At 39.2% G+C, this 27,991-nt stretch overlaps 1 protein-coding gene and 1 pseudogene across 5 annotated transcripts in view; both read left to right on the top strand.

Moving 5' to 3' along the window:
* LOC119657763 (blood vessel epicardial substance) overlaps positions 1–24,983 on the top strand; it is a 372,124-nt gene extending 347,141 nt beyond the window's left edge. The window contains exons 6-8 of one of the 5 annotated variants that reach the window (XR_005250169.1): positions 9,983–10,115; positions 10,906–11,120; positions 18,022–18,036. Coding sequence is in view for 4 of the 5 variants with exons in the window: in XM_038064827.1 (XP_037920755.1) it covers positions 9,983–10,115; positions 10,906–11,018 (246 nt within the window). In the remaining variant the exon portion in view is untranslated. Of the gene's footprint in view, positions 1–9,982; positions 10,116–10,905; positions 11,181–12,726; positions 12,760–18,021 lie in introns of those variants that run through there. The other 4 variants (XM_038064829.1, XM_038064831.1, XM_038064828.1 and 1 more) reach the window with 4 other exon arrangements.
* On the top strand, positions 20,120–26,193 carry LOC119658204 (annotated as a pseudogene).
* Positions 26,194–27,991: the final 1,798 nt, after the last annotated feature.

The raw sequence follows: 27,991 nt of genomic DNA, 5'->3' as shown, positions 1-27,991 counted from the left end.
TACTCGGCAACCCCCCTTATGTTCATCCCAGAAGTACAAAATTCGGTATGGGATTAAGGGAATACATAATGCACAACTTGGTTGAGCTTGAAGAAAAGCCAACTATTATTAACAAAGTTATAGCGGGTGAAACTTTAGCATTTTTCGTGAATTTCGTGCATTCTGCAACATGTATGAAGTCGTCATCACATATCAATTCGTCAACCGAAGGAAGTTCGTATGATTCGTATGTACGAAGTAAATCGGAAATATGGATACGATCAATAGGCAGTTTGTTTATTTAGGGTGCGGATAATATCTATGGCTGTAATATGTACGTATGGCTTGTAGTTTGGAAAATATGAAGGATTATGTTGAATTTACATACGGATAGAAAAATGTTTGTTGAAGTTTCTACATAAGATGAACACAAAACTTTTATACCCGAAGCGGGAGCTTGCGGTATTTCCACTTGTTTTAGGTGTGAAACGTAAGGCAAAACAAAAACTCATGTACAAAATAACTTTTTCGAGAAAAGCCAAGAAAACTTTTTTATTTGTATATCTAGCAACTAAAAGAAGTACATATTTACTTCCACGCTTACATACTTACATACGGTTACATACTATTGCGCGTATTGTAATTTCGACAAAATGCTGGATACTTAGTTGAAACAGGTCCCAAGTTCATGTTTACTTGTCACTATCGAGGTTATCAATTGTTTAATTACTCCTTTACAGCATTCCTTCAATAACATTGGTGCAGGGCAGCCTCAAGTTGCTATTGATGTTGATGTTGCATTCCAGATTTGAAAATTAGATTTTCAAAAAGAAGTCACCTTAACATTAAATGCCGCAAAATTGTATTCCGTTGAATTGAACTTGATTCATCCATATTTTGTGTATATAACACCTGGGCGAATAATGGAAGTGGGAACAGCCAATTTCTTAACTCCGGGTAGTTCAATTTTGATACTCTAAAAAAGTAAATTGAATACCCTCCTCTGCAAATGCCTACTTTTAGCATCGTTATCACCACGTGTATCTCATGATCATTAAATTAAAGTTTAAACCTCATTATAGGGTGTGCTCCAAAATGTTGCATATTATCATCTACATTGGAATTTTCAATTGAAGGTAATTTATCGTGAATAATGTCTGTAGCACCATAATTTATTCCAGAACCGCAATTTCAGCGCACGTTTTTAGCAGCATGGTCAGCGCGAAATGTCGGTCCCGCTTTCGTTAATGCTTGTTTTTCACTATAGCGTCCGGACTGAGCCTTTTGGGCATGTAAGATGCAGCACGTTTATTAGCACATTGCCATGGAACATGCGCATTTACACCTGATCCGGTGTTTTGTGTAATGCAAAATTCGATTGACCTCCTCCAAGTCGACTGACGCAATAATTACAGTCATTAACATAACATCGCATTATTTCTCGTAAATTTTCATGCCGTACTGATTTCCAGACGTGCGAAAATTGTTTGAGGCGTCACTTTTAGCAATCCACACCCAAGCCTGTTTTCGGGAAAGTAAATATTTTTGCATTTTAAGCGTTAATGAAAAAAGCCGGGCAAATATTTTCCTTTAGCAGAAAGAGAGTCGCGTGAGTTTGTTGTTGCTATTTCATTTGCGATTTTGCATAATAACAACCATATGATTTCTACTATTGTACATATGTATGTATGTACTCAATCAGAAGTGTCTATGAAGGCATCAGCTGTGCCAAGTCTTATGACAATTAGTAACGTTAGCTCAGTTTGTCTCAACATGCAAATTAGAACCAATTGTCCAACGTTCGATATGGACAAAAAGTATTTGCAGAGATGGAACTACTTCTAAAATTTTGCTATTAAAATTTATTAAATACTTATTGCATCCTACTTTCTGTGAAACTACCTAACTTGTGAACTGAGGCTAGCTTTAATGTCCCCTGCTGATGGTTTCGCTGGTTTCTCTCGGGCATGATACATATTGTCTTTTGCTTTCTTGGCACCTGCTTCACCGTTCTCTCTCTTCGTTGTTTGCAGAACAAAACCTAATGAAAATCGGTTCAATGTCTATCTGTCTTTTTTTTAGGAGACACTGGTCTGGACACACCAGCGTGTGAAATTTTTACTGACTAAAACCACCCCCGACTGCCTCCCTGCCCTGCGGAACCACCATAAGGTATTACATCACGGGGCGGAGTCAGCTCACTCTAGCTTAATCCCATTTCTTCTATACGCGACGCACCTGACCGCGCTTTTCTCCTTTCCTCTGCCTTTCGCAATTTATCTTGAATCGATGCGATCATGGAGTTGACCGCATCCCAATTCTCTTGATGTGCTAGCATTTTCGACACCAGATTTTCTGGTACCAGCACCTCTCCTAGAGTCTCCTCTAAATTCCTCCTTTCTTCCACAAACTTCGGACAGTGGAAAAATACATGCTCTGGGTCCTCTGGGACTCCATCGCAATTTGGACAGTCGGATGAGGTCTCCACTTTAAACCTGTGAAAGTATTGGAGATATCCTCCATGTCTCGTGAGAAACTGAGTGAGATTATAATTAATCTCACCGTGTCGTCTCTCCAACCACTCCTTGATGGCAGGAATGAGCCTGTGAGTCCACCGGCCCTTTCCCGAGCGTTCCCACCACTCTTGGCATCTATTTACGGATCTCTCCCTCTCAGCGTTCTTCGTCTGCAATAAGGGAGAGATTGGCTTCGGATGGTATATATTCGCCATCTCATCTGCCAACATGCCAATCGACATAATTCCAAAGATGACGAATGCTGCATCATCTGAGACAGTCCTGAAGGCAGAGCGTACCCTCAGAGCTGTCGTCCTGTAGACTGCATTCAGTTTGCTAGTGTTAATTAACATCTGGAACGCCTCTCTCCAAACTGGGGTCGCATAGAGCATGATTGAGGTTACCACCCTGGCTATAAGCAACCTAAAGGTATGCCGTGGCCCTCCCACGTTTGGCATCATCCTCGCCAGGGCCATACTAGCAGTGGATGATTTATCACAAGCTACTGTACGTGTTGTTTATAGCTGAGCTTCCTGTCTATCACCACCCTCAAGTATTTGATAGTCGGCTTGGAAGTGATAATATGATTCCCGATTCTAACAAAGGCGTAATTTCTCTTCCGGCGCTTCGTGATGAGGACCGCTTCTGTTTTTTCCTCCGCAAGCGTCAGACCGGAGCTCTCTAACCAGCATTTGACAGCACTGATTGCCTCGCTTGAGTATAACTCAGCATCTTCGAGATGCTTTGCGAAAACAACCAGTGCTATGTCGTCAGAGTAACCCACCACTGTGGTTTCCTCCAGAAGGGGAAGATTAAGCACATCGTTGTACATGATGTTCCACAGTAGTGGGCCCAATACGGAGCCCTGTGGAACACCCGTGGAAACAACGTACTCCTGGGGTCCGTCATCGGTGTCATACCAGAGCCTCCTTTCAGTTAAGTAACTATTGACGATAGCAGCGAGATAGGCGGGAATACCAACCTTAGCTAGGGATTTGCGTATTAGATTCCAATTGGCCGAATTGAATGCATTTTTCACATCCAGGGTTACTACCACGCAATATTTGCTGGTACTACCCTTTCCGTGGATTGCATCTTTGGCTAAGCCAGTAACGAATTTGATGGCATCAATGGTTGATCTGGCTTTTCGGAACCCATGCTGCTAATCTGAAAGGCCGCCTTGGCTCTCAACAACCGGGAGTAGTGTATTATAAATAACCCGCTCCAACATTGTTCCGATAGTGGGGGGCTTTATTCGGTTCTCCGTGCAGTCCCGGCTCCTATTCAACCGCAGATCTCTAGCAGCTCGTCTCTGGTGACTAGCGGGGTTGGCGTCACATTCAGAGGTGGTTGGAATGTGTCGTTGCTCTCCTCTTGCTGGGGGAATAATCCCTGGATGATTTTTAGCAAGAGGGTGGGACACGTGATCTGCGGAGATGAACGGCCTATGAATCGTCCCATCACGGTTCATAAGCTCTCCCCCACGGGTTTACGTCCGCTTCTAAGCAGAGCTCCTTAAATAATTTCCTCTTGCTACGCTGGATGGCGAGCTTGAGGATTTTGCGGGCTGCCTTATAGGCGCACTCTTTCCGCCCTTGATCAACTCTACCTACCGCCCTCTGAGCGGCTCTTCTGGCTCGGTGGCAGGCTGATCGAAGACCGGTCAGTTCATCGTTCCACCAGTAGTTTTTTCTTTTACTGGGGAATGAGCACCTCCTAGGTATGTACGCGTCATATGCTTTGGCGATTCATTGAGCCAGATGGACGGCTCTTTCCGTAGAGGTGTCTACTTTATCAGGTTGATCTAACCACACCTCTATGAAGGTCTGCTCATCCAAAGATTTTGCAGATTAGCCTGAAATCTTTTTCGATTTCGGGCATGATAGCTCTTTGGCCTGAGGCTCGACAAATGTCTCAAAGAAGATTGCCTGGTGATCGCTGATGTCTATCTGTCTGTCCGCCAGTTTGTCTGTGTATCTATCTCTCCCGTAGGGTACTACGTCGCGGGGCTGGATCAGGATTTATCTTGCAGTCGTGTTAACATTCTTGTTGACTTCAACAGAGATTTGAACCGCAACCTTCCGTACGACAGCCTTGTGCTCTAACCACTCAGCTATCCGGACATGGTTTTTGGCATGGTAAAATTACATTTTTCAACCAATCAAATTACTTGGGGGTCATTGTAGGGAGAAACTTATACCAAATACGCTAAAAGTCAATCGGGAAGTATGTTATCGAGTTAGAACTGCAGCAAAGTATAAAAATGTAATTTTGAGAAAAACGCGATTAAAGGTAAAAGTACTGATTTCATTGTTGCAAAGCGATATTATTATTCTGTTAAGGGAATGTCGCACTGTGCCCTTAAAGAAATATTGTGCCCCTTTTAACTGGTTATAGTGTAGCCATTGATAATAGTATCTCAAGCAGGCCAATAACCGTCAGGAACTTTAGTATGTTCCTTACTTCCAGATCTTTCAGCTTTGCATTTGGTATTAAGTGTTCTCCCAAATGCCTCCATCTACTTTGCACAAATGCCGGACACTCTCCCAGGACGTGTATAGAGGTTTCGTCATACTCCTCACAAAACCTGCAGGTAGTGTCTGTAGATATCCCTAGCTTCCCTAGGCGATAGTTCAGCCGACAATGACCAGTGAGAATTCCCACTATGATTCGGAGGTTCTTTTTGGTGAGATTTAAACAATCCTTTGTACGCATTGGGTTCGTATCCCCAATAAGGCTCTGGACTGCTCCGTGCCTCGCCCAGTATAGTTCCCTTAACCGTTCCTCTTCATTTCTTAGAGTCATAGCCATGAAACCATTTCCGATTCCATAGAAGGGTTCTGGCCCGTATAAAGGCGTCCCTGCTTTCTTCTTGGCTAGTTCGTCCGCTGCCTCGTTGCCTTCCAACCCAGCTTGGCCTGGAACCCAAAGTATCCAGATCTTGTTGGACGAGCCGAGTGTATTCAGTCTCTCAAGGCATTCCCATACCAGTTTAGAGTTCATCTGGTTGGACCTAAGTGCTTTGATCGCTGCTTGGCTATCGGTGAGAATAGCTATGTTCTTCTCCCTGTAGTTACTTTGCAGACTAAAGGAGGCACATTTGTCTATGGCGTATATTCCACCTGGAATATGCTAGTGTACCTGTCCATTGGCTCAAAGTACATTTTCCTTGGACCAATGACACCGGCCCCCGCTCCCTCTTCTATGAGGGATCCGTCAGTGTACCAAGTAATCAGTTGCTGGTTGAAGCTGCATGTCGCATGTTTCAAATTTCTTATCGAAGTGAGACCGCGTTGTCATGTTATCCCTTGGTATCAGTAATTCAGGATACCGCCTAGAAAGAATATCAATCTTCCTTCGATTTAGGCAGCTCCCCGCCTCACTCATACCGGCCATCCTGAATATTGCCCCCTTGCCTGCATCTATATGTGCAGATGGAGCGGGGTTAATCCCACAAGGGCCTCCAGGGATGCCGTTGGGCATGTCCTCATTGCCCCACTGATACATACGCAAGCCAGTCGTTGGAGCTTATGTAACTCCCTGGCTTGTGTGCTGAGTTTGGTTCTTTTTGCCCAGATTACCGCTCTATAGGTAATTATTGGCTTTACTATATATATAAGTAGTATCTTTGGGCTGCAACTCCATTTTTTTCCTGTTATGGATCTACAAGTTATCAGAGCCCTCGTGACTTTGCGACAAGTGTTTCCGACATGTGTCTTCCAGAGTATTTTTTGGTCTAGCGTAATTCCCAAATATTTGATCTCTGTTTGTCGTTTTACCTCCATATATTGTAATCTTATGGCTCTCAGGTGATCAAGCTTACGCCTCCTAGTGAATGGTATTATAGTGGTTTTGGCTTGGTTGATCCACAGTCCACAGTGCGCCAGGCACCAGTAACCCTTAGTCCAGTTTGGATTCTATCTCATAGGGTATCTTCATATTTGCCCCTACAGATTAAAACAATGTCGTCGGCGTACCCCTGGACTTGTATTCCAGTATTGGTTAACACGTTCAGAAGTTATCCACTACCATACTCCACATCAGCGGCGATAGTACTCCACCCTGTGGACAGCCTTGAGTGGTGTTCATGACAATAGAATTTGTGCCTGTCGGTACTTTTGTTTGCCTGCTTTCTAGCATTTTGCTCATCCAGAATGCCACGGTGTTTCCCATTCCCTTGCGGCTCAAGGCATCTTGTATCTCTGTGTGGGATGTGTTGTCGAATGCTCCTTCGATATCTAAAAACGCGCACAGCGCAATTTTTTTTGTTTCTATGGCATCCCGTAGTACCTCTGTCAGCTGATACAGAGCAGTTTCAGTTGACCGTCCTGCCCGGGAAGCGTGTTGACAGTGATGTAGGGGATTGCGCTTTAGAACGTTAGTTCTAGTGTAGTTGTCTATGATCTTCTCCACCTTTTGAGTACGAACGATGTTAGGCAAATTGGTCTGAAAGATTTAGGGTGAAAAGGATCCTTTTTATCCGCTTTCGGAATAAAGACCACTTTTGCCCGTCCCCATGCCCTTGGTATCACCCTCAGAAGAGACTCTAAGGTAATTCCTAGGCCCCTCTGCCTAGCTTCTGAGCATATTTTTTTTACTAGTTTCCAGTTCTCCTTTCTTATCCTTTTATTCGTTGTTGGGGTGTGAGGCAGAATATTGTCGCTTGCCACCGTGTGGTAGAACCACGGGAAAGGAGTTCTGAGAAGCAGGTGTACCCTGTCCCCCTCATTCTCGGTAAATGTCCCATCTTCCTTTTTCAAACAGACAGAGGATATTCCCCCGTCTTTGGCTACAGCCTTGTACAGTCTGGTTGTTTCTGTGATCTGTTCGATCCCTTCACAGAATTCCCTGAAGCTATTCCATTTCGGTTCCCTGATCGCGTTGCTATACGCAGTTAGTGCGTTTTTGTAGCTCTGCCAGTCGCCGGTTTGTTTTGCCCCGTTGAAGAGTTTTCGTGACTCTGTTCTCATTCTGGCCAAGTTCCTGTTCCGCCATGGTACATCCCTTGATGACTTAACTGTCTTAGCCGGACAGCTGGCCTCATATGCGTCAATGACAACTGTGTTGAAGTTTTCCACCACTGTTTCTAGTTCCAGTTCCCTCCTGATGTCACTGGCCCCTTAAAGGTGGGCAATGTTGTTGCTAAAGTGCGTTGCGTTGGATTCTTTCGGAGTAACCCTCATTGTCGAATCTGATTATCCTGTGATCAGAGATAGAGGGTTCATCCGACACCCTCCAATTCCTGACCATTCCGTTCATTAGAGTATTCCTAGAATTATGTCTAAGTACCTCCTGTCTGGTGCTGGTCACAAATGTTGGAGTGTTCCCTAAGTTATCTATTTCTAATTTATTGCTAAGGATAAATTCAAAAAGGTATTCACTTCGTGGTGGGCGTTGGTATCGCAGCCGAGAAGAAGTGGTAACGCGTCAGATTTGCGATTTATTTCGGTGGAGCCACGACTGCCTCTCGAGTGCTCCTCCCGGCTTCCAATAAGACTTGGAAAGCCACAAGGTCCCCGGTTAAGAACTCTGAAAGACATATGTATTTTAAATTACGTTTAAGAATTATGCAAGATTCTTACAAGAGGAGTCCCAAATTACCTGCATGCTTCCTCCTTGTAGACCGTGAATCTGCCCCCGGTACACCCAGGGCTCCTGAGCCAGCACTATTCCAATGTTCTCCTTGGAACTTGCCTTTACAATGACTGTAGATGCAGCTTTCGCATGGTGGAGGTTTATCTGGGCTATCTTAGTGCTGGCCATTGGCTCCGTTATTGTTTCCGCCTCTATAACTTTCGAGACTTCTTCGGGGACCTCGGTATGTTTGTCCCCCAGTGTCTCCTCCGAGGTATCTTTCCTCAGCTTTTCTCTGTGCACATGCACGTATATGTTGCGAAATCAGTAGTTGATATGGCAACTCCGATGTTTGATTGCCTCTAGGGATGCTCATCTACCTCAATCGTGAGGAGTTTACCCTTACCCTCCACCTTGCTTCTGAAGACTCTCCATAGTCGGCTATGGAGATCTTCGTTCTGGGTGATTAGGAGGCCCATAAGGTTTTTCGTTTCTACTGTCGCGGCTTTTGGCAGAAAAACTGTCACTATGTGGGCTTCTGGTATATCATCCCCAGCACATGTTGACAGTTCCACCCCTTCCCAGCCTGGCAATCAAGGAACTATGGTTCTAATCCACTCTGCAGTGTCCTCCGTCGCGCATGATTAACCAGTTTTTGTGCGGTACGGGGCCCCGCTTTGTTGGTTTTCGTTTCCTTTTTTTTTGTTTGTACCCACTTGATTCCCACAAGTATGGGGGTTAGGAGGTCCGTCGTGCCCGTAGCACAGTAAGGTCTAACTTACTCACTGAGGCGACCAGATATCAGTGAGGCTCCGTTCGAATACAGTCAGTTACCCCCAACTGCAAACTATCCATTGGACGCGGTTCGCATAACACCCTGGATTGAGGGAGGTGTTTTTCGACTCCCCAGTCTAGATCCCTAGTGTTTTGTTAATAGTAGGGTCACCTCGTACAGGGTGTGGCTATCACCACTCACTAACGGTCTTGGTAGACGAGAGGCTTGGCCCCTGAAAAGCCACGCACCGCCCCAGAGGAGATACAGCTCATCCTCAGAGCGAGATAGGTTGGCCTCAGGGAGCTATGTTCCGTGTCAGTCTATCCTGGAGTGCACTGCTTGACCCCCGATAAATTTAATATATAATATAATATAAACAATATGCGAAAAATTCTTCGCATTGTTACCTACTCATACATGTCTGTGTATGTAGTCCCTGATACTATTATGATTATTTATGACGTCTTCCTAACCCGAGGAATAAGTTAGGAACGGCTTCTCAGATAAAGCCCATTTATAACCGACGAACAACTACCCTTAGAAGATTTTGAATAACAATCCTATTTGAGATACAATTTTGAAAACTTTATGTTATTTAACTATCAAAAAATGCAAATGAAAAAAATTAATTTTCTGAAAATTTCAAAGTAGTTGTGCCCCTTAAATTTGAGTGGTTGAGTGAAATAACTGCTCGTAAAGTTCGAGCAACACTTAAATCAACTCCAGTGAAATGAATTACATTTCTAAGATTTTTTATAATAGCCAATAGTGCCTTTGGTTCGAATTCCAGTTTATATATCCGTGGCTGTATCTGGTTTACTAAATTTATCATTTGGGCAAGAAGAGTGCATGTCCCACCCGTATGGGTCGAGTCAACGCATTTAGTGATTTGTTGCTTGTTGTCAGAACAGACAATAAAATAACAACATCATTGCGAATCGCACGGATATTTGTATCTCAGTTGAGACCTGCCCCGGTCGTACTTTTTTCCCATTTATAAATAACACTATACACTATACTATTCAAAATTGGAGAATATTTATTGGCCGGGCGTTGACATATCTACAAGGCTGTTGAGATTCTCATAATTTAACATTTTTCCAAAAATCATAATAATCACGTGTGTACACTTTTTCAGGTGAGTGAAACCATAGCGAGTAATGGTTTTTTACCAACGGGGGGCTTCGAGGACGAAGAGAAACCAATGTTACTTCTGAAGAAAGGCAACGAAGGTCACGGGTTAACAGCTCTGATAAATCGCCAATTGCAAGGTAAGTTGTACTTGTTTTGCAGTTTTGATTTTGTTTCATCACTTCATTCGATATCTTCACAAAATTTGTCTTCTGATTGGTAACAAGTGCATGCAGCTTTTCGACGCATGGGTAGCTTTTTAGAAATTAACATGTATGTTTGCTTGTTCAATTTTGATATGCCTTCAATAGTAGTAAGGTTTTTTGTTTGTATTTTTGGATACTACTATTGGTTATAGTTTACAAACTATTCATAACAATAAATTACAAGCGTTTAATATATAACATAATACATATATATGGACAACGAAGTGCATTCATTTATTGTTGGACCCTAACCACTACAGTCTATACTCATTCAACTCTGCGTTTACATCTGTAAATTTAGATCAAGAGTGAAAACTACTCAGAATATTCTTACACATCAGTTTCAGATATAATTATTCATATAGTTCCCCTTCAAATATCCGCTAATTGCTTGATTTCAAAAGGATGTAAACAAAAGTCACGAAAATGTTAGAATAATTTTGTCTTATCGGATGTAAAGGTAAACTAGGCTTGTAGTTTAGTCCTCATGAGTTAAAAGTCGTCCATTGTGTGGAAACGCGAAATGTTTGTTGTGCGCTTTCAAATGTATGACGTTTTATTAAACTCTCTAGTTGGTGGATATTGAGTAACTTACTAAACCTCAGTCGCCCCTAATGTTGTTGGTTTTCAAATTTCAGTCATTTCAACACTAACCCATGAAATCTGTATTCTTGTAGTATTTGTTATATTCTGTATTTAAACTGTTCAAAATCATATTTTCTAGAAGAGCATGCGCCTTTGCTTGGTCGGCCGCGTCTAAAGCAACCCCCATTGGTATCCATTCCGGCTTCAGCTATGCATAGGGCCCCGAGTAATCTGAAGACGTCTGCCTGCTGAAAAGCAGAAACGAATAAATGACGAAGTGTCACACGCAATGTTGTTTTTGAATTTTTTGTTCAATTTACCTCTAATCATGCATCTAATCTTGTCAATCTATTTGTAAGTTTACTTATATTATATTTTTGTACTATTATTTACAAAATATATATCTTAACATTACGTTGTTGAGTAATTTGATAGTGGCCCTTTTGGTAATCCTACTTTCCTGATATCTGCATCCTTGATCAAACCCGTGTAGACTGCTTGTGTTGGTGTGTGCTGTGTGCAGTATGAAATGACGCAAGGAGCTTGGATTCAACGCGCTTTTGGTCATCTAATTTATCTCTTGATTTTTATTCATCTCCTCAATGCTTTGGTTTTCTATCTGATATCGTGAAAATGTATCGGTTAGGCGGATAAAAACAGTAAACACCTCATAAGGAAGAAAAGTATGTGCACAGAAGAAGAATCAGAAGGGGTGCATTGCCTTTCTTGCAGGAATTCACTTTACCAGCTTAAAGAAACTACTAGCGAGTGTCTCGGTGCGTTGGTTTCAATTGCGGTTTCGCACAAAAAACCTGGAGAGATTTGTAGTGGTTGACAACGTGCGAGATTAAATTAGCAGAGGAATTGGACGACTGATTCTGGGAACTATTGAGAATTAAATAGAATACCACCTTAAATCATTGATTAGAAAGTAATCAAGGCTTTTGGTGAGCTGACGTTAAGCAGAGTGAGGAATAAAGAATCAGGAAATTTCAGACCGATGTCATTGATTTGACTACAAACCTCAACTTGTCTGGACGCATAAAAAAACTGTAAATAAGAATGATGACTGCTTATATGTGTTAAAATATAGTCCACGCAATAGTCCGAAATTTCGCAAAGCAATTAATAAATAGATATCTTTCTAATAAGATATCCTGCGCACTTTCAGTTTTTACTAGCAGAGGTGAATAAAGTGCATTGAAACCGAAGTCATCAAGGGCTATGAACTCCTCAAAGAACTGTTGAAAATTTGTATACTAGTATGCAGGAAAATGTTATACCATCAATATCATACTTATACAATTGACCTCGATAAGGATTTAATACATTCCGTTATTTAATTATTATAGATTCAAACAAACTGTTCGTTTTATCGCATTTTTTTTTTAAATATAATATCTGCAAGCAAATTTTTATAATAGCATTTCGTGCTGATAGTTCCAGAGTTCATGTCAAGAGCTCTCGCATCTTCCAATTGTTTCCATCTATTCGAAAAAGAGGTAATCCTACACTTCAACACGTGTTTTTTTCATGTAGATTATTTGGATAGTAGTTTTTGGAAGCATGCGTTTTCCCGATAACTTTTCATTTTACCAATATACCAACATTTAAAAATATTCTATATCCTATTTATGCATACCAAAACACATTCAATGTTTCAGATTGAAAAAGATAAAAATTCTTATCACATATGTAACTGTAAGGACTTTCTCTAGCAACAAGTGCACAATCTTGAACTCGGTTTTGTGGCTTACACCGCCTTCTTTGTCAAAATTGAAGGGAAATGCTCATCTTCTCATGAAACTATGCGCAATTCACAAAACGTGAATTGTCTTTTCATTTCGTAAACTTATTATATAACATTTGTGTGTCAGCCATTTTCAATTATTTACTTTTATTTGCCTTTAATGTGAGTGTTTTTAACCAGTGAAATCCAAATTTATCTTCTTTTGCCTAGCTTTGCCTAGGATATCTAAGTATTATTATTGCGGTAAGTTTGTGTTTATTTAGTTAGAGTGAAGAATAGATGAATCATACACTCAGAGAAGTAGTTGCAGTGTTATCATGGAGTTACTCCACTCTTGATACAAAAAAATCAGATATACATATATCCAATACTATCCATATTCATTAATATGGTGGTTGTTAGTCTTCGTTATTTCATTCCAGTAACCAAACGATATATTTGCAACGTTTATCACACGAACTTTCACACTGTAAGTTCAAGTAAGCTGGGAAATGGCCAGGATACAACATAATGAAACTCTCATGCAATGCTTATTTTATTATTATGTAATAAATGTACATAATGCATTGGAATTTTTTTTCTGCCAAAATTGCAGTGTTCGAGAGTAGTTGAATTAACTCATATAGTAGCATTAAAAATAATTTTGTTTTTATTGCTTTGAGTAGCTTTGATCTACATCCACCTAGAAAACAAGCAAGCAAACGACCTTATAAAATATACTTCATTTATTGCTGGTTTTCAGGTGTAGGTGGTATAGACATTAACCCATCATTAGCCACTACACTATGAATTGCAATTTTCGATTAGGAGAACCAGGTCTCGCCGTTGTTTAAAAAAGTTTTATCCGCCAATAGGTTAAAACATAATGTTGGCTTTCAGTTTTGACATTAGAGGGAATTAGAATTGTAGCACTGTAACTTTTGACAGATCGAGTAATGGCATACCGTTTGAAGCGTCAGGCGATTTTGCCATTGAGCAGTACACGCTAAATATTGTCTCATATTGTTGAAATTCACATTCAGCATCATTTATCGTTGGGCTCGTTGGGATCTTCGAACATAAAGTTGGCAAAACCATTACCGTCAATCAAGAGAATTATTGCGATATGGTAGCTTTCCAATTTTTTCTGATAATGTTATGGAATACTTTTGGTTTCAACAAGATGGTGCTCCACCACACACAACTCGAGCTACTATCAATTTATTGAAATGATTATTTCCTGGACGTTCATGATGACTGGCCTAAGGACTCTAGATGCACAGGTAAACATTCGAGCGTAAATAACCGCCGTATTGGCCAAAACTAAAACGATGAAAAACGTTGCAAAACGGGCACAGTTCGCCATACAGGGTCAAGGCGGTCATTAAACATAAAAAAAAACCAGGGGAATAATAATATAAAATCCATATACTTCATAAAGAAAAAATTAAATAAATATGAGAATAAACGAAAAGAAAACTAAAGAAATATAAATAAAATTTAAAAAAAAATAAATAATGTAAGAAACAAAATAAATTTAATTCCAACCAACAGACAAAAAAAAAGAAGAAGAGAGAAAAAGCATCCTCACCCAGAGCTCCCGGATCAGTGCACAAATAACTTGCCACAATAACCTGTATTGTGCGTATTTACAAAAACACGTTTCGACTTGTTTTCAAACTATAATCCCTACCAAATATCAAACTCCACCCATACCTAGGCGAGATGGAAATTCCACCCTTCTATGATGTAATTCCGTAGCATCTTATGATCATAAACTCTATTAGTTAAGTAGAGATTCCCCACTAACAAAACAACTAGCACTTCCAATCAACTACAAAACGAATCTCCTTTCTAATTGCTATAAAATACGATGAATTACACCACCTTCCCATCATTCATTTCCACTCAACAAAGACAATACTCTGTTCACCACGTTCGGCTGCTAACTTTGCAAACCCTCAACCCGTTCCTGCAGACTGATTTATTTGCGAGATATATTGCAGTTTATCAGTTACGGATTGTGGAGTATTTTTCTCCTTCATACCCCTTTAATTTCACTTTTTTCGAAAGGAACCGAAAATTTTTCAAGTACCGTGTCGCGGATCATGCCGCTGGACCATTCGCCTCTCCTTCAACAGGAAACTCCGAGAGATCGACTCGGCTCCCGCCTGTGGTACAACTTACATCCAAGTGACGTGGCACAATTGTAGAAACACTCAACGCAGTCATAACTTTTCCATTTTCTTATTTTATATTTCAGAACAAAGAGAATTCAAATATTCACAAAACAAAAATAACTACATCTCTAACTCATCATTGTCAACGGCGCAACAACCGAAGGTCTTGACCTATTTGTAAAGAATTCTGGACATGCCGGCCCCCCGCCGAAGTCCCGCAATTCGATATCCCTAAAAGCCGTCTGGCTTCTTGGCCTACGCCATCGCTTCATCTATGGCAGGGTCTGCTACGTTTTGTTTTCCTACCAAAGATATTGCCCTTATAGACCGTTCGGGCTGGTTCATCCTCAACCATACGGATTAAGTGACCCGCCCACCGCAACCTATTGAGCTGGATTTTATCCACAACCAGACAGTCATGGTATCGCTCCTAGATTTCGCCGTTATGTAGGCTACGGAATCGTCCATCCTCATGTAGGGGGCCAAAAATTCTTCGGAGGATTCTTCTCTCGAACGCGGCCAAGAGTTCGCAATTTTTCTTGCTAAGAACCCAAGCCTCCGAGGACTGAGGGATACATGAGGACTGGCAAGATCATTGTCTTGTACAGTAGGAACTTTGACCCTATGGTGAGACTTTTCGTGTGGAATAGTTTGTGTAAGCTGAAATTGGCTCTGTTGGCTGGAAACAACCGTGCGTGGATTTCATCGTCTCTCAGCGGCTATCGGTTGTGATTTTCGACCCTAGATAGAAGAAGTTATCAACGGTCTCAAAGTTGTAGCCTCCTATCTTTACTGTTCTCATTGACCAGTGCAGTTTGATGTTGTTAGTTGTTTGATTTTTGGTGCTGACGTTGCTACCATATATTTCGCCTTGCCTTCATTGATGTGGGGTCCAAGATCTCGCGCCGCCTGCTCGATCTGGATGAGGGCAGTTTGTACGTTTTGGTTCGTTTTTCCCATCCTGTCGATATCATCATCATAGACCATTAGTTGGGTGGATTTAAAGAGGATGGCGCGTCTCGCATTGACCTTAGCACCACGGAATACTTTTTCCAGGGCCAGGTTCAAAAGGACGCATGATAGGGCATTCTTTTGTCTTAAACCGTTGTTGATGTTGAATGCTCTCGAGAGTGATCCTGCTGCTTTTATCTGGCCTCGCACCTTGGTTAGGGTCTGCCTAGTCAGTCTTATCAATTTCATTGGGATACCGAATTGTGTCATGGCCGTGTAGAGTTTTACCCTGGCTATGTTATCATAGACGCCCTTAAAATCGGTAAAAAGATGGTGCAAATGATGTCGATTCAGTTCGACATTAAATTTTCAAAATTGATATCAGAATGTTTTGTATACCAGATTGTAAAGTTTATAGAAGTCATTTTTTTTATTCTTCCAGGACCTGAGAATGGGAACTGTTACACCTTATGCTTTGTTTATTCCGATACCCAAAGCGCTAAATCAGCTTTTGACTTATGCCACTTTACTTCACTGTCAAAAATAAACGATGAACCCTCCTTTTCCATATTCTGCATCTATTCCCTTAAAGTCCAAGTCTGAACAAATTGCGAGAAAACTGGCAACGGACGAAAAGAACAAAAAAATGTAGATTTAGACTATTGTATCTGTTTTGTTTTTGATTTTACTTTTATTTACATATTATCTATGCAGTTCGAGGGTCTATCGCAGGAATTTTTCATTAGTTTCTGCAGGAACGAACAGTTCGAATAGTCGGTAATCATACTAATTTGGTTTCAGTTAAGTATAGCATAGCGTGGCAAACATTGCCTTGACGGAATATCGCGCTTCTGATTAGGCAACATCGTCTTTTGGTTTTGTTTTACGTAGCAATTGACAATGATATTTAGGGTTTACCGTTCGATTCAATCAAAAGAATACCTTTGGAATACGAAAACAAGGTAATCTTTGGCTATCTGTTTGGAATCAGAGATATCACGATGTCCCATGTCAACTATATGACTGAGTAAGCTTGTGCTTTCGACAACATTCGGCCAAAATCTCTAGAAAATCCCCAGTTCAGGGGTGTTTCTGATTAGGAGGTATAAAGCGAGGTGTGCACCTGACAGAGATCAGTGAGAACTACGTACCTTATTGTTTATTATTGAACGTGCACTCCGGCGGCTTACATATCCTGAAGAAGCCATTTTGCCAACAGTAACGACTGCCATTTATGAGGCAGGTTTGCAAGAAAGCCTAACATATGGTTAACACTTCTGGATGTCTCATTCCTTCGTTCGTTAAAGTTTTTATAATAATTCATTACCATAAGGAAACAGGAAAATTTTTCTCACTTATTGTTTTAACATCGACTGAATAAGTTTAAAGTTGATAGTAAGTGTGATAGTGAATTGTGAAGAACCAGAAATTCAAGTAAAAACTGACAGGCTCCGACTCTCGTATTAGGCTTGATAACCGAACAACTTTAGTAGCCGAAGTATTGAAGAAGGGAGTAAATAGCTCTCGAAATACATATATACATAAAATATATATTTTTGCAGGAGAGGAAACTACAGACTCTGAGAACTCGCGTTTTAATTTTTTTAATTTTCGTCCTGTTCAGTAAGGGGTTGGCACATCTGAATTAGGTTCGCTATTTCTCTCCGCTACAAACTGGTCAAAACATGGTCTGGCGTATCAAGTCGTCTTTATTTGATTTGACATTTGGGTCGTTTCTGAACCGCCTGCGACACGATTTCAAAGAATTCGAAGAAAATTACATTTTTCGACGGACAGGTCCGCTTTTCTAGCAAGGCAGATTATTTAGACGTCCTGAAAATGCATGGCGGACACTACGAGAGCGAATTTAGCACTGTTATCCTTTCGCATTCATTCCCATTCATAACCCATTTACATAGAAAAAGGTCAAAACTTTTAAAAATTAAAAGGAGTGTCATTGCCAACAAGGCTTCAATAAGTGAGCCAACAGGATATATTCGATAACGTAAGGATCCCAATGTGTAGGTAAAGCAGCGCTGGAGAGTTTTTCGACTATTTCTCTGAGTGTATGCTAAGCGAGTCAGAAATTCGTTTTTACAGTACTTATTTGCTCCTTGTTTCAGCTTAGGATATTCAATTTTACCAGTGGATTAAATTTATAGGCATTATATATTATTAACAAGTTATATTGGGTAACAATGTAGTTAACATGCAAAATTAGCCTTAGATGACAGTGTGTTCAATCTAGAACGCATGCTAAATAGAGTTGATATTTAAGTTTCCCAGAAACTCATTGACGGTATTATAGTGCCAAAATTTTTTACCAATAGCTGCTAATTTCCATCCCTTTCAATAGCTATTATTTGATATAGACGAATTTGTTTCTACTCCACAGCGAGCGATCCAAATGCGTGGCGATTGGGGCGCATTGACGAAACCGATCATGAGACTGCTGTATGAAATGTGTACAAATTTGGACGAATTTTTTCTTTTTTGTCAATAGATATGATTTTAAGGAAGTATTGTAACTAGTTGTATAAAGAAAAATAAATTTAGTTTTATATAAAAGAATGATATTAAAGAAGTCAATCAAATGCAGCCTAGTCCCAACCAAACATGTAGGATGTAGGTATACATACTAAGATAAGTGTGTAATCGAAAAACGTTAGAAGTAAAAAGAAGTTACTTTCATTAAATGACAATATTTTATCAGTAAAAGTGATGTTAAGGATAAAATAGAAGAAGTTCGAAATATCTACAAATTACCAAAGACTATTGAAGAACCGATTTTAATGGATGTCAGCTGCAAACGTCTCATATTGCATTTGAATAAGATAAAATGGAGTATTATTTATAAATGTCAGTTCGAATCCGAAAAATTCACCTTAGATAAGTAAATCATATAACTGCGGATATATAAAAGTTCAAGTGAAATTTTGATATTCTGATTTCATAATATAAAAACTGAGTGGTGAGTACAAGCTGATCCTGTACAATTTTTATTTTTTTTAGCATTGATATTGAAAAATTTCGACAAACATATCTATAGAATTCAGATAAAATTTAATCTGACATACATATTCCCGTGTTTCGATTCACTATTTTTTTATGATGAAGGTTGAAAGATATTGAGCACATGCTTGTAGAGCACTAACAAAAACAAACAACAAAGCAGACCAAAAAAGGAGATTAAAGTGTAACCCTTAAAGGGGCAACCACATTAGGAGGTTTTCAGAATAGCTTTTTTTATTGCATAGATTGTTGAGTTAGCTATCCCAGAATACGCTGCAAAGATTTCAAAACGAAATTCGTTTTCCTTTAGATTTTATGAGCGCAAAATCGAGCGATTATCGGGTACAGCGTAAGGCTCGAACGCCCAGGAGTGAGTCGCTTTATGCCCTTACGTAATCTTATAACGCTATATAAATAGCTTATTTAAAATTACTTGACGTCAGCCACTTCTACGAATGCAATTGTATTTACTGTAACTGCATTTTGATAGTAATTGAGAGTGAAAAATGACTTCATATCCGAAACGCGACTTTTGAAAACATTGTTTTCAAACGAACTTTTCTCAAAATGACTTCGTTCACATTTGCAAGATTTCTAACTCAAAAAGTAATGAGTCGATCAGTATGCAATTTGGAGATATGACTGCTTACAAAATTAACAAGAATATAAATGAAGCCTTGCGGATAATATCATATTTTTAAGGGTGTTTTTTTTTAGTAAATTTTGTGAAAAACATAGTGAAAATTGAAATATTTTCTTTAAAAACCTGCAAAATTTTTAATTTTAATTATTTTCTCTTACATTGAGTTTCATATTCTTAGAAAATAAATGATCAGTGCCGAATTAACCTTTTTATTTTCACATAAAAATTGGAGCGTCCCACAGTTGGAGAACTCTAGTTACAACTTTAATTGGGCTAATGACGCGCAACTTTGTTGTTTTTGGATTAAATGATTTAAAAAACCTCAAGAGTTGTGCAAAATACCACTAGTATATTGTCCAAATTTGATTGAATTTCAATTAATTCTTCCCAATCAAAAATATCAAAACATCTACGTAAAAATAACCCCTCTAATGTGGTTTCCTCCTTAAGTTTCAAAATCATATATTTACTATCTAGCATATCCGCCGTTAAGGACAGTAGATTCATTAATATCGATTATGGAAAATCTGTCGCATTTTTCCCAAATCTTGGATTTGACATTCACCTTCACCTCATTGTTCGGCATGTAATGAATGCCTTTGAGGTCAATTTTGAATAGAACGGCAGTTCTATAATATCGATCACATAATTTTGATGAGCATTCCAAAACACAATGATGCAATTTTTTTGGGGGATGGTTGTTTTTTCGCCTAAGGAACGAGTATCTATATTCAGCGCGCTTTCTCTTGCGGGTCATAATGATGGACTTCCGACTACCCCGTCACAATATTTAGAAGAAAGTCTTCTCGTTTGTCACCATCTCGTGTATTGACGAGGAATGTTGCTTAAACCACCTGGGACGCTTCTGAATGACACTATACAAATAGGTGCACATTATTTTGCAAAAGATTGTTCCGAAAAGAATCTTACTAGGTGGGTTGCTAACATAAAAAAAAGACATTTTTTTGATAAAATTTGATTTTATTATTCAGTATAATTGCTTTCGAGGATTGTACAACGATTATAGCGGTCATACAATTTTTCGATATCCTTTTTATAGTACGATTTGTCTTTAACCTCAAAATAGGTATCAGTTTCGGTGATTATCTCTTTATTGGCCCTAAATTTATTTCCAGCGAGCATTCTTTTGAGGTCTAAGAACAGCAAAAAGTCGCTGGATACAGAAGCAATTCAAAGCCCAGTTGGCCATCGTTTTCATTCATTTGTGACACGGTGCATTGTTTTGGTGTAATAGTCGTTGTTGATGATTTTTTTCCTTCTCAAAATAATACATGATTATACCATGTACATCCTACAATACTGATTTCATAATCTTGCCAGCCGACTTGCGTCTTTGCTCGCTTGGGAGTCGGTTTTCCACGTGCAGTCCACTCAAATGACGATTGGTTTGATTCTGGTGTGAAAAAATGGAGTCGTGTTTCGTTGTCACTCGATATGTGATAGTAGCATATAGTAAATTCGGGTTTTTTTAAGGAGAAAGGGCTACAAACCCTGCTCAGAATCGTCAACTCGTTGTTGTTTTTGGTCGATTGTGGGCCCGCACGGCAACCATTTTGAACAGCGTTTCTGCATACCCAAACATTCATGGACGATATGTCCAACACGTTCCTTTGATATCTTTCGAGCCTCAGCTGTCTCGATCAAATTCACTTAGTGATCATCCAAAATTATTTTGTGAACTTTTTTGATATTTTCGACGGTAAAGGTCTCTTTGGGGTGTCCACTGCTTGCATCATCCTCGGTGCTAATTTTGCCTCATTTAAACTTAGCAAACTGCTTCTCGGTTGATTTTCCTGGTGTCCGAATAATGATTATCAATTATCAATTATCAATTCAATACTAGTAGTGCTATGTGTGTTTTAGCCTTTTCAGTCCATAGTATCGATAGACGCCCGCCGATTAGACGTCCTAATTAAGTACATTTGTTGTTTACCGACCCATGGATTCTCCAGTGTGCAGCTTGTGCTTTTGCTGAATTTTTTACTTTCCATCAAAGGCTAGTGCAATGAGTCCCCGCGCACCAATAGTTTCACCTGTCCAATTAACATATCTGTTGAAAAAAACCAATTCGGAACGCTCATTTATTAATTATAATGGTTTCAAAGTCGAATTGCCACAAGGCGGGAAAGATAATGCAGTGATTGGCTGACACTAACCGGAAAGGTTAGTATATTGTTTAATGCACATTAATTATTATTAATTAACAGCGCGATGGTTGAGGGGGTAGAGCATCAGTATCCCAATCTCGATGCTTTGGGTTCGAATCCCAGTCGTCGTTATGGATGTCTGTTTACGCCTTGGGTCTGTCTCTTTACTGTGAGTGATAAACTTGCATAGCGATAAGTGTGATGATATTGAAACTAAAGCACAATCTGACTGTGTGAATGCCCTATACTCCACTAAAGAGGGAGCATCAATGGCTTCAACAATATTTTCTATCTCACAAATGTAACCCGTTAAATTAAGACAAATTTTCGACATATTGCTACATCACTGATTTGCAGTTCCGAGCGTATAAGTTAAGGAGACAATATAGTAGGGAGAGTACAGTTAATGCACAAGTAACATGTCTGGTGTTTTTGGCAGAAATTGCCTCCGCACCCAAAGTGCACAATGAAATGGGTGATAATGAAACATACGGTTTTGGAAGATTCGTAGGCCGCAAGAACAACGAATTCGCACTAAGCGGAATCCGAACTTTGGGCCGGATCCATACTCCTAGTGTGATATAATTCGTATTAGGCTAAGGAGATACGCGTCCCTTGCAATTTAGCAGCTGAAACATTAAAAAGGAATAACAATGCGACAAAATTCGAACGCAGTCATATATTATTAGTTAAGATTGGAGTTTAAGTTTATAAAATGTTAACTCACATTGCAATGATCCTCGCAATATAAATCTGACTACAAAGAAACGAGATTTTGGCTTTCAGTGGGGTTTTTGTCGAGTTATTTGTGCAGCAAGGCACGGAACGGAATATTTTACCGTCTTCCATGACATTTCACCGCTAAAATTAACTTTGATACTTTGATATTTATATGAGCAACTACCAGCTGCCGGTCAATTCAAATTTGTTAGCTTGACGTCTGACATTATCTCACACGTTTCTATTGTAAACGATATTTTTTCATGAATCTGGGCATAGGGGTGATCATTACCATTTTGAAGTAATGGTATTCCACCATTCAATTCAAATTTCTTTGTTCAACACAGGCAATTTTTCATGAAGGATTCCATCCAGGTATACGGATTCATTTCATTCATTTTGGGGAAAGTAGTTCAGACTTTGACTGGTCGGTTCAATGTACTTCTTTATAATTTTCAACTGTCCAGTTTCGTTGCATCAAAGCCTGCTGCCGTCACTCCTTTTTGATTAATGCAACCAATTAAATTAGATTCTGCCAATCGTCTTCTGATCGTTATAAATGGTCGCACACCAAACAAATTTGGAATAATTTTCAAGGCGATTTACAGAACAATATTTCAAGATTTTTTATATAGTATGAGTAATACAATAAAACGCCTCTAATTCGAATTCTCATTTGCCAGAAAATACAGGTTGCGATGCCAAAATCTGGACAAATCGAACTTCATATCTCGAAATAATTTTTATTTGGAATACTAAAGAGTTTATAATTTTTTTCGTTCCATATATTTATTCAATATAATCTCCTTCTGTTTTTATGATGATGCGACGTTTGAATATCGGGACTTGTTGGTGATCCTCTCAACTACGCTCCATACTCAGAAGTCCAGAGTATCCAAATCCGGGCTGTTGGGAGGCCAACATTCTTTGGTTCAGAACATGTTGGCATTGTCTGATAACCCACCGCGCACCGTCCTGTTGGAAAACATATGCCCTTCCAGACAATATAACTTTCATCCACGGCTCTACCACATTTATCAGAACACGCGAATACACTTCTTTATTTCGTAAAACACACGATAACAGATTGCAGCGTTCAACTCATTTTATGTTTGCAGCTTCGGAAAGCATTTATATGACTTTAATTGCATAAGATTTGTAGCGGAGGTCATTTTCAAGAATTTTATACGTAGTTTTTTCACTCACACCGGCAACCGACGACAATTTTCAGATCGACTACCCAGGGTCCTCAGAAATCAGCACCTGCGCCCGTTGAACGGTATCAGGCCAACGAGTGAACTTTCCTTGCTATTGTCGCAGAACCTTTGTTACACTTCTGCGGAAGATCCAATGATTTCGGTCGCACTTTCGATAATCGATTCATTTTTTTTAAATTTTGCGAATGTCTTTTAAACTTCGATGTTCATCAAGAATATCAAGAATAGTTATCAGAGCATCATCGTTAATCTAGACATAGTCCTTTAGCTGAAAACAATTGACATTATATCTATCTACTTTCTAATAGCCTGCCAGATTTCTCCACCTCTATTTTCGTTGTTTTCTGTCACGCGCTGAAAAAAAGTCTCGAAATTTTTGAAACAATTTGTAATTATGCTCTGCATAATATCTTAAGCACGAAAAAAAGTCTCTCTGATTTTCCAAAAATTACAGAAGTTTCTTTGGACAACATTTCCGGTCCTCTTTATCAATGGATTTCATTTCGATTGGATATTTTTAGGATGTACAGAACAGAAGTAAAGAAGTAAAATCAGTTGAAAGTATGACTTTACGTTTAGTTGCAGAAAACTTTTTATCCTCACCGATAATTACTCAGCAAGTTACCCTGCTTTCTCCCAAATCATTTATTTCCTTTTAGCACTAAAGGGATAGGACAATATTAAAGGAAGTCCTATAAGCCAGTCGTCCGCACGATTTTTGATGCACTTTCTCCAAAGAGATAATTTTTTCCTTGATCCAATGTTCCTAACCATGGGGATTCTGAAAATAGCAAAATTCAAAGTTTTTTCGAATTCTAAACCTTTTCCTGTCAATATTGGAATGCCTACGCGGAAATTTGTTCTTTTCAATAAACTGAACCATTCATAAACAGCTTTATTAATTGCGTGGTGCTCTTTTCTTTTAACACTTCTACTAGAACTAACATTTCCAAGCCTTCTACCCTTGTCCACTCAAATGAGAGATATCGTATCGATAAAGGGGAATTGGGAACTAAACCCCTTTCTTAATCGGTGGTATTTTTATAGAAAGACCGAAATCCTGCAAAACTATGCAATTTAGGTATTCTGGATAAAACTATTCTAAATAGACACCAAGGAATCTAGGACCGTAAAGCGAAAATTCGGGCCGGGGGCAAAAATCGTACGCAAAAACTAGGCCCAGTTTGAAAGTTGTGAGGGCTCCCACGATTATCCATTTTTTCATTGAAATTTCTACGGCTTACATTGGTTTGTGAACACATACATGAATATACTAGGTTGTTCAATAAGTTTTGTGGTTTGAAAAAAGAGGGTCTTGCTACTAGCACAATTTTTTTTGTTATGTTGGTACCCTCTTCATATGAACGTATGTGAAGTTTCATTTCAATCTGTCAATTCACTCTTTGTTTACAAGCCATTCAATATTGACGTGTTACAGTATTTTTTACAATGGAAAAATCAATTATCGTGCAGTGATTGAATTCTTATTTTTGGAAGGTTTGAAAGCAAAGGAAATTTAGGAGCGAATGTTGAAAGTATATAAGCACTCTTTGCCTTCAATTAGTACAGTGTAAAGATGGTTGCTGAATTTAGACGTGATCGTGCAAGCCTTGAAGACGACCCACGTCAAGGACGTTCAAAAACAGCAAGAACACCAGAAATCGTAGAAAAAATGCAGGATATCGTATTGGAAAATCGTCGAATGACTGAAAAGAATTTAGTAGAAGCCCTAGGCATCTCATTGAGCAGTGTGAAAAATATTTTGACTGAAGGATTGGGTTTCAAAAAGCTGTGTGCACAATGGGTGCCACATTCGCTAACAATGGAACAAAAACACATTCGAATACGACTTTCTCAGCAACATTTACAGCGTTTTCGAAGGGATAAAGTGGATTTTGTCAGTCGATTCACCACTATGGGTGAAACTTGGGTCTGTCACCATGATCTTGAATCAAAACAAGGGGCAAAGAATGGAGTGTACCTGGTTCTTCGGCTCTGAAACGAGTTGGTGTCCAGAAATCGGCTAAGAAGATGTTAGCATCGGTTTTTAGGATGCGAAAGGAATTTAGTTTGTGGATTACTTGCAAACTGGTAAAATAATATATTCTGAATATTAATGTAATCTTTTAGGTCAGCTGAAGGAAAAAATTCGTGAAAAACCAGGATTGCAGAAGAAAAAAATTATTTTTCATCAGGACAATGCACCGTGTCAAAAACATTTTGGCAATGGCTAAAATACATGAATTCAAGTTCAAATTGTTGGAGCATCCATCGTATTCACCCCTAGCGACTTCCATCTATTTCCAGTCCTAAAAAATTCATGCGTGGAAAGCGTTTTTCATCAAATGATGAGGTCATAACAGCTGTGGAAGCGTATTTTTCAACCCTTCCAAATTCTCACTTCAGAGGTGGAATTCATAAATTGGAGTCTTGCTGGAACAGGTGTATTGATGCTCAGAGATACTACATTGAACAATAGAGTGTATTTCAAACCATAAAATTGGGTTTTTCTTATCGAACCGCTAAACTTATTGAACAACCTGGTAGAAAGACTAGCGACTTGCGGAATCCACCCTTCGATTTTGCCTTAAGGGAATTGTAATGTATGAAATTTCTCCAAGGGCCAAAAAGTTCGACTTAGAGAAATTTCAACGTAGAGAGACTAGACTCTATGTAGATTTTAATGACAATTTTTAAACTTTTTAATTTTAGCTCGCATATGTGTCCGGATAGCTGAGGTTAGAGCACAAGGCTGTCGTACGGAAGGTTGCGGTTAAAATCTCACTGGTGGCAGTAGAATTTGTATCGTGATTTGACGTCAGATACCAGTCAACTCAGCTGTGAATGAGTACCTGAGTCAAATCGGGGTAATACCGTTATGGTCTTGAATGAAGTACTCTAACACACTTCAAGGCCCTGATTCAATTAGATTATTGCGCTCTGCAAAATTCTAACTTCATTTTCCGCAAATTCCGGAACCCTTAGGCCGACATATTCTCTGTTAATGGCAGTTATTGTAAAAACCCTTACTAATAAGTGTAGAATAAACAAAAATAATATCATATGGAGTATGATTGGATAAACCAGATGCTGCCATTGCCATGTTCAATTGTAGGTGTCTAGTTCCTTTCATCAAATCGTTTTCCTACAAAACAACGAATATACCTGGTTCCATTAAACGAAAATGGGACAAACTAATTTTACACTGATATTCAGTATATGGCATCTTAAAAACCACAAACAATTCTTCCTTCGCGGAATAAGCAGTTTCTTGCTAGGAATTTTCCGAAAAGTTTGGCCGTCTCTTGCTCGGTTCCTCAAATTTGTAGTTCATATCTTCCTGCTAAGACTTGTTTTTGGCCAACATTTACAATATGGATAAAAATAGAATTCTTCCTTATTGTTGTAATATGCCGATGACGATTTCCAAATGAAAGCTGTACGGAATCAGCTTAAGGATATTTACCATCGGCGAGTCGTTTCTTAATCAATCCAAATTGTGCAGAGAATTCGGGCTTTTGGATAACAATTTAACCAAACATTTACGAAATATTGAAGGTTTTTCTAACCTTTTATTCGAAAATGTATTTTAACATTCACAATCTTAATTGAAGACGCGGACATGATTGTATATATACACATAAAGCGACTCTCAATGACATTTAATCAAATTTCCATGAATTTTGAGGCTGCCAAATGTTTACTTCGCACAATGAAGCTTTTCTGGTTTGAATTTGACGATCCCCCAGTGAGGGAGAGATAACTTAGGCTGAGAGGAATTAGTATTCTCGGATTTGTGAAGAAAGATAACAATATATCATAGTTAGTTTTACTCCACATGTCTTCTTTACTTCTCAAACTACGATATAATATATATTATAAACAACCTGAAATGACAACAAATATCAATAAAATCATTACACTGCAACACAATTCAGTTTCAATCAACGTAACGACCCAATAACCACTGGCCGATATAGACCTGCTTTAGTATGGAATTCTAAATATCTCGGTTTTGCGCTGATGTTCGGCAATTTGACATCCCTAGCATTTGAAGCAAACTGGATTATGTTCAGCAACTTATTGAGGCAACTTAACGATTCCTGTTCCCCCTGTTCCTTGGTTCGCTCGCAATTTTGCTTAGTAAGACTTCAAGTCTCCGAAGAATACATGAGAACTACCAACATCATTGTCTTGTATAGTAGGAACTTGACTTTATGTTATCTCATTGTGCACCTTTCAGTAGGTAAGTAGTATTGGTTAATCGGTGTATCAATGTGGCCTAGATGGTTTTCTTGTGTGTGTTTCTTCATCTTATCTCACCAGGGAACGAATGCATCCAAAAAGTTGATCTTGAATGCGTCTACTTATTTCCTCCTCACTTCCTAGGAGAACAAACATGGATCTATTGCCGAGAATATTGCGCGTGCTTACTTTCACAAAGTTTCCTATACAGGAACTTTGAAACATCATTCGCTCAACGATTCCATTAAGATCTATTACCACTCTTTCTTTCTCATTATGATGTGGGAAGCCATAAAAAGCTGTGCAATGTCTGTTCATATGACAGATGCTGTCATGTGCTCGCACCAACTAGCAGCCATG

Source organism: Hermetia illucens, chromosome 5 (assembly GCF_905115235.1).
Source record: "Hermetia illucens chromosome 5, iHerIll2.2.curated.20191125, whole genome shotgun sequence".
In the NCBI taxonomy this organism is placed as follows: domain Eukaryota; kingdom Metazoa; phylum Arthropoda; class Insecta; order Diptera; family Stratiomyidae; genus Hermetia; species Hermetia illucens.
This window is presented reverse-complemented; position numbering and strand designations above follow the sequence as displayed.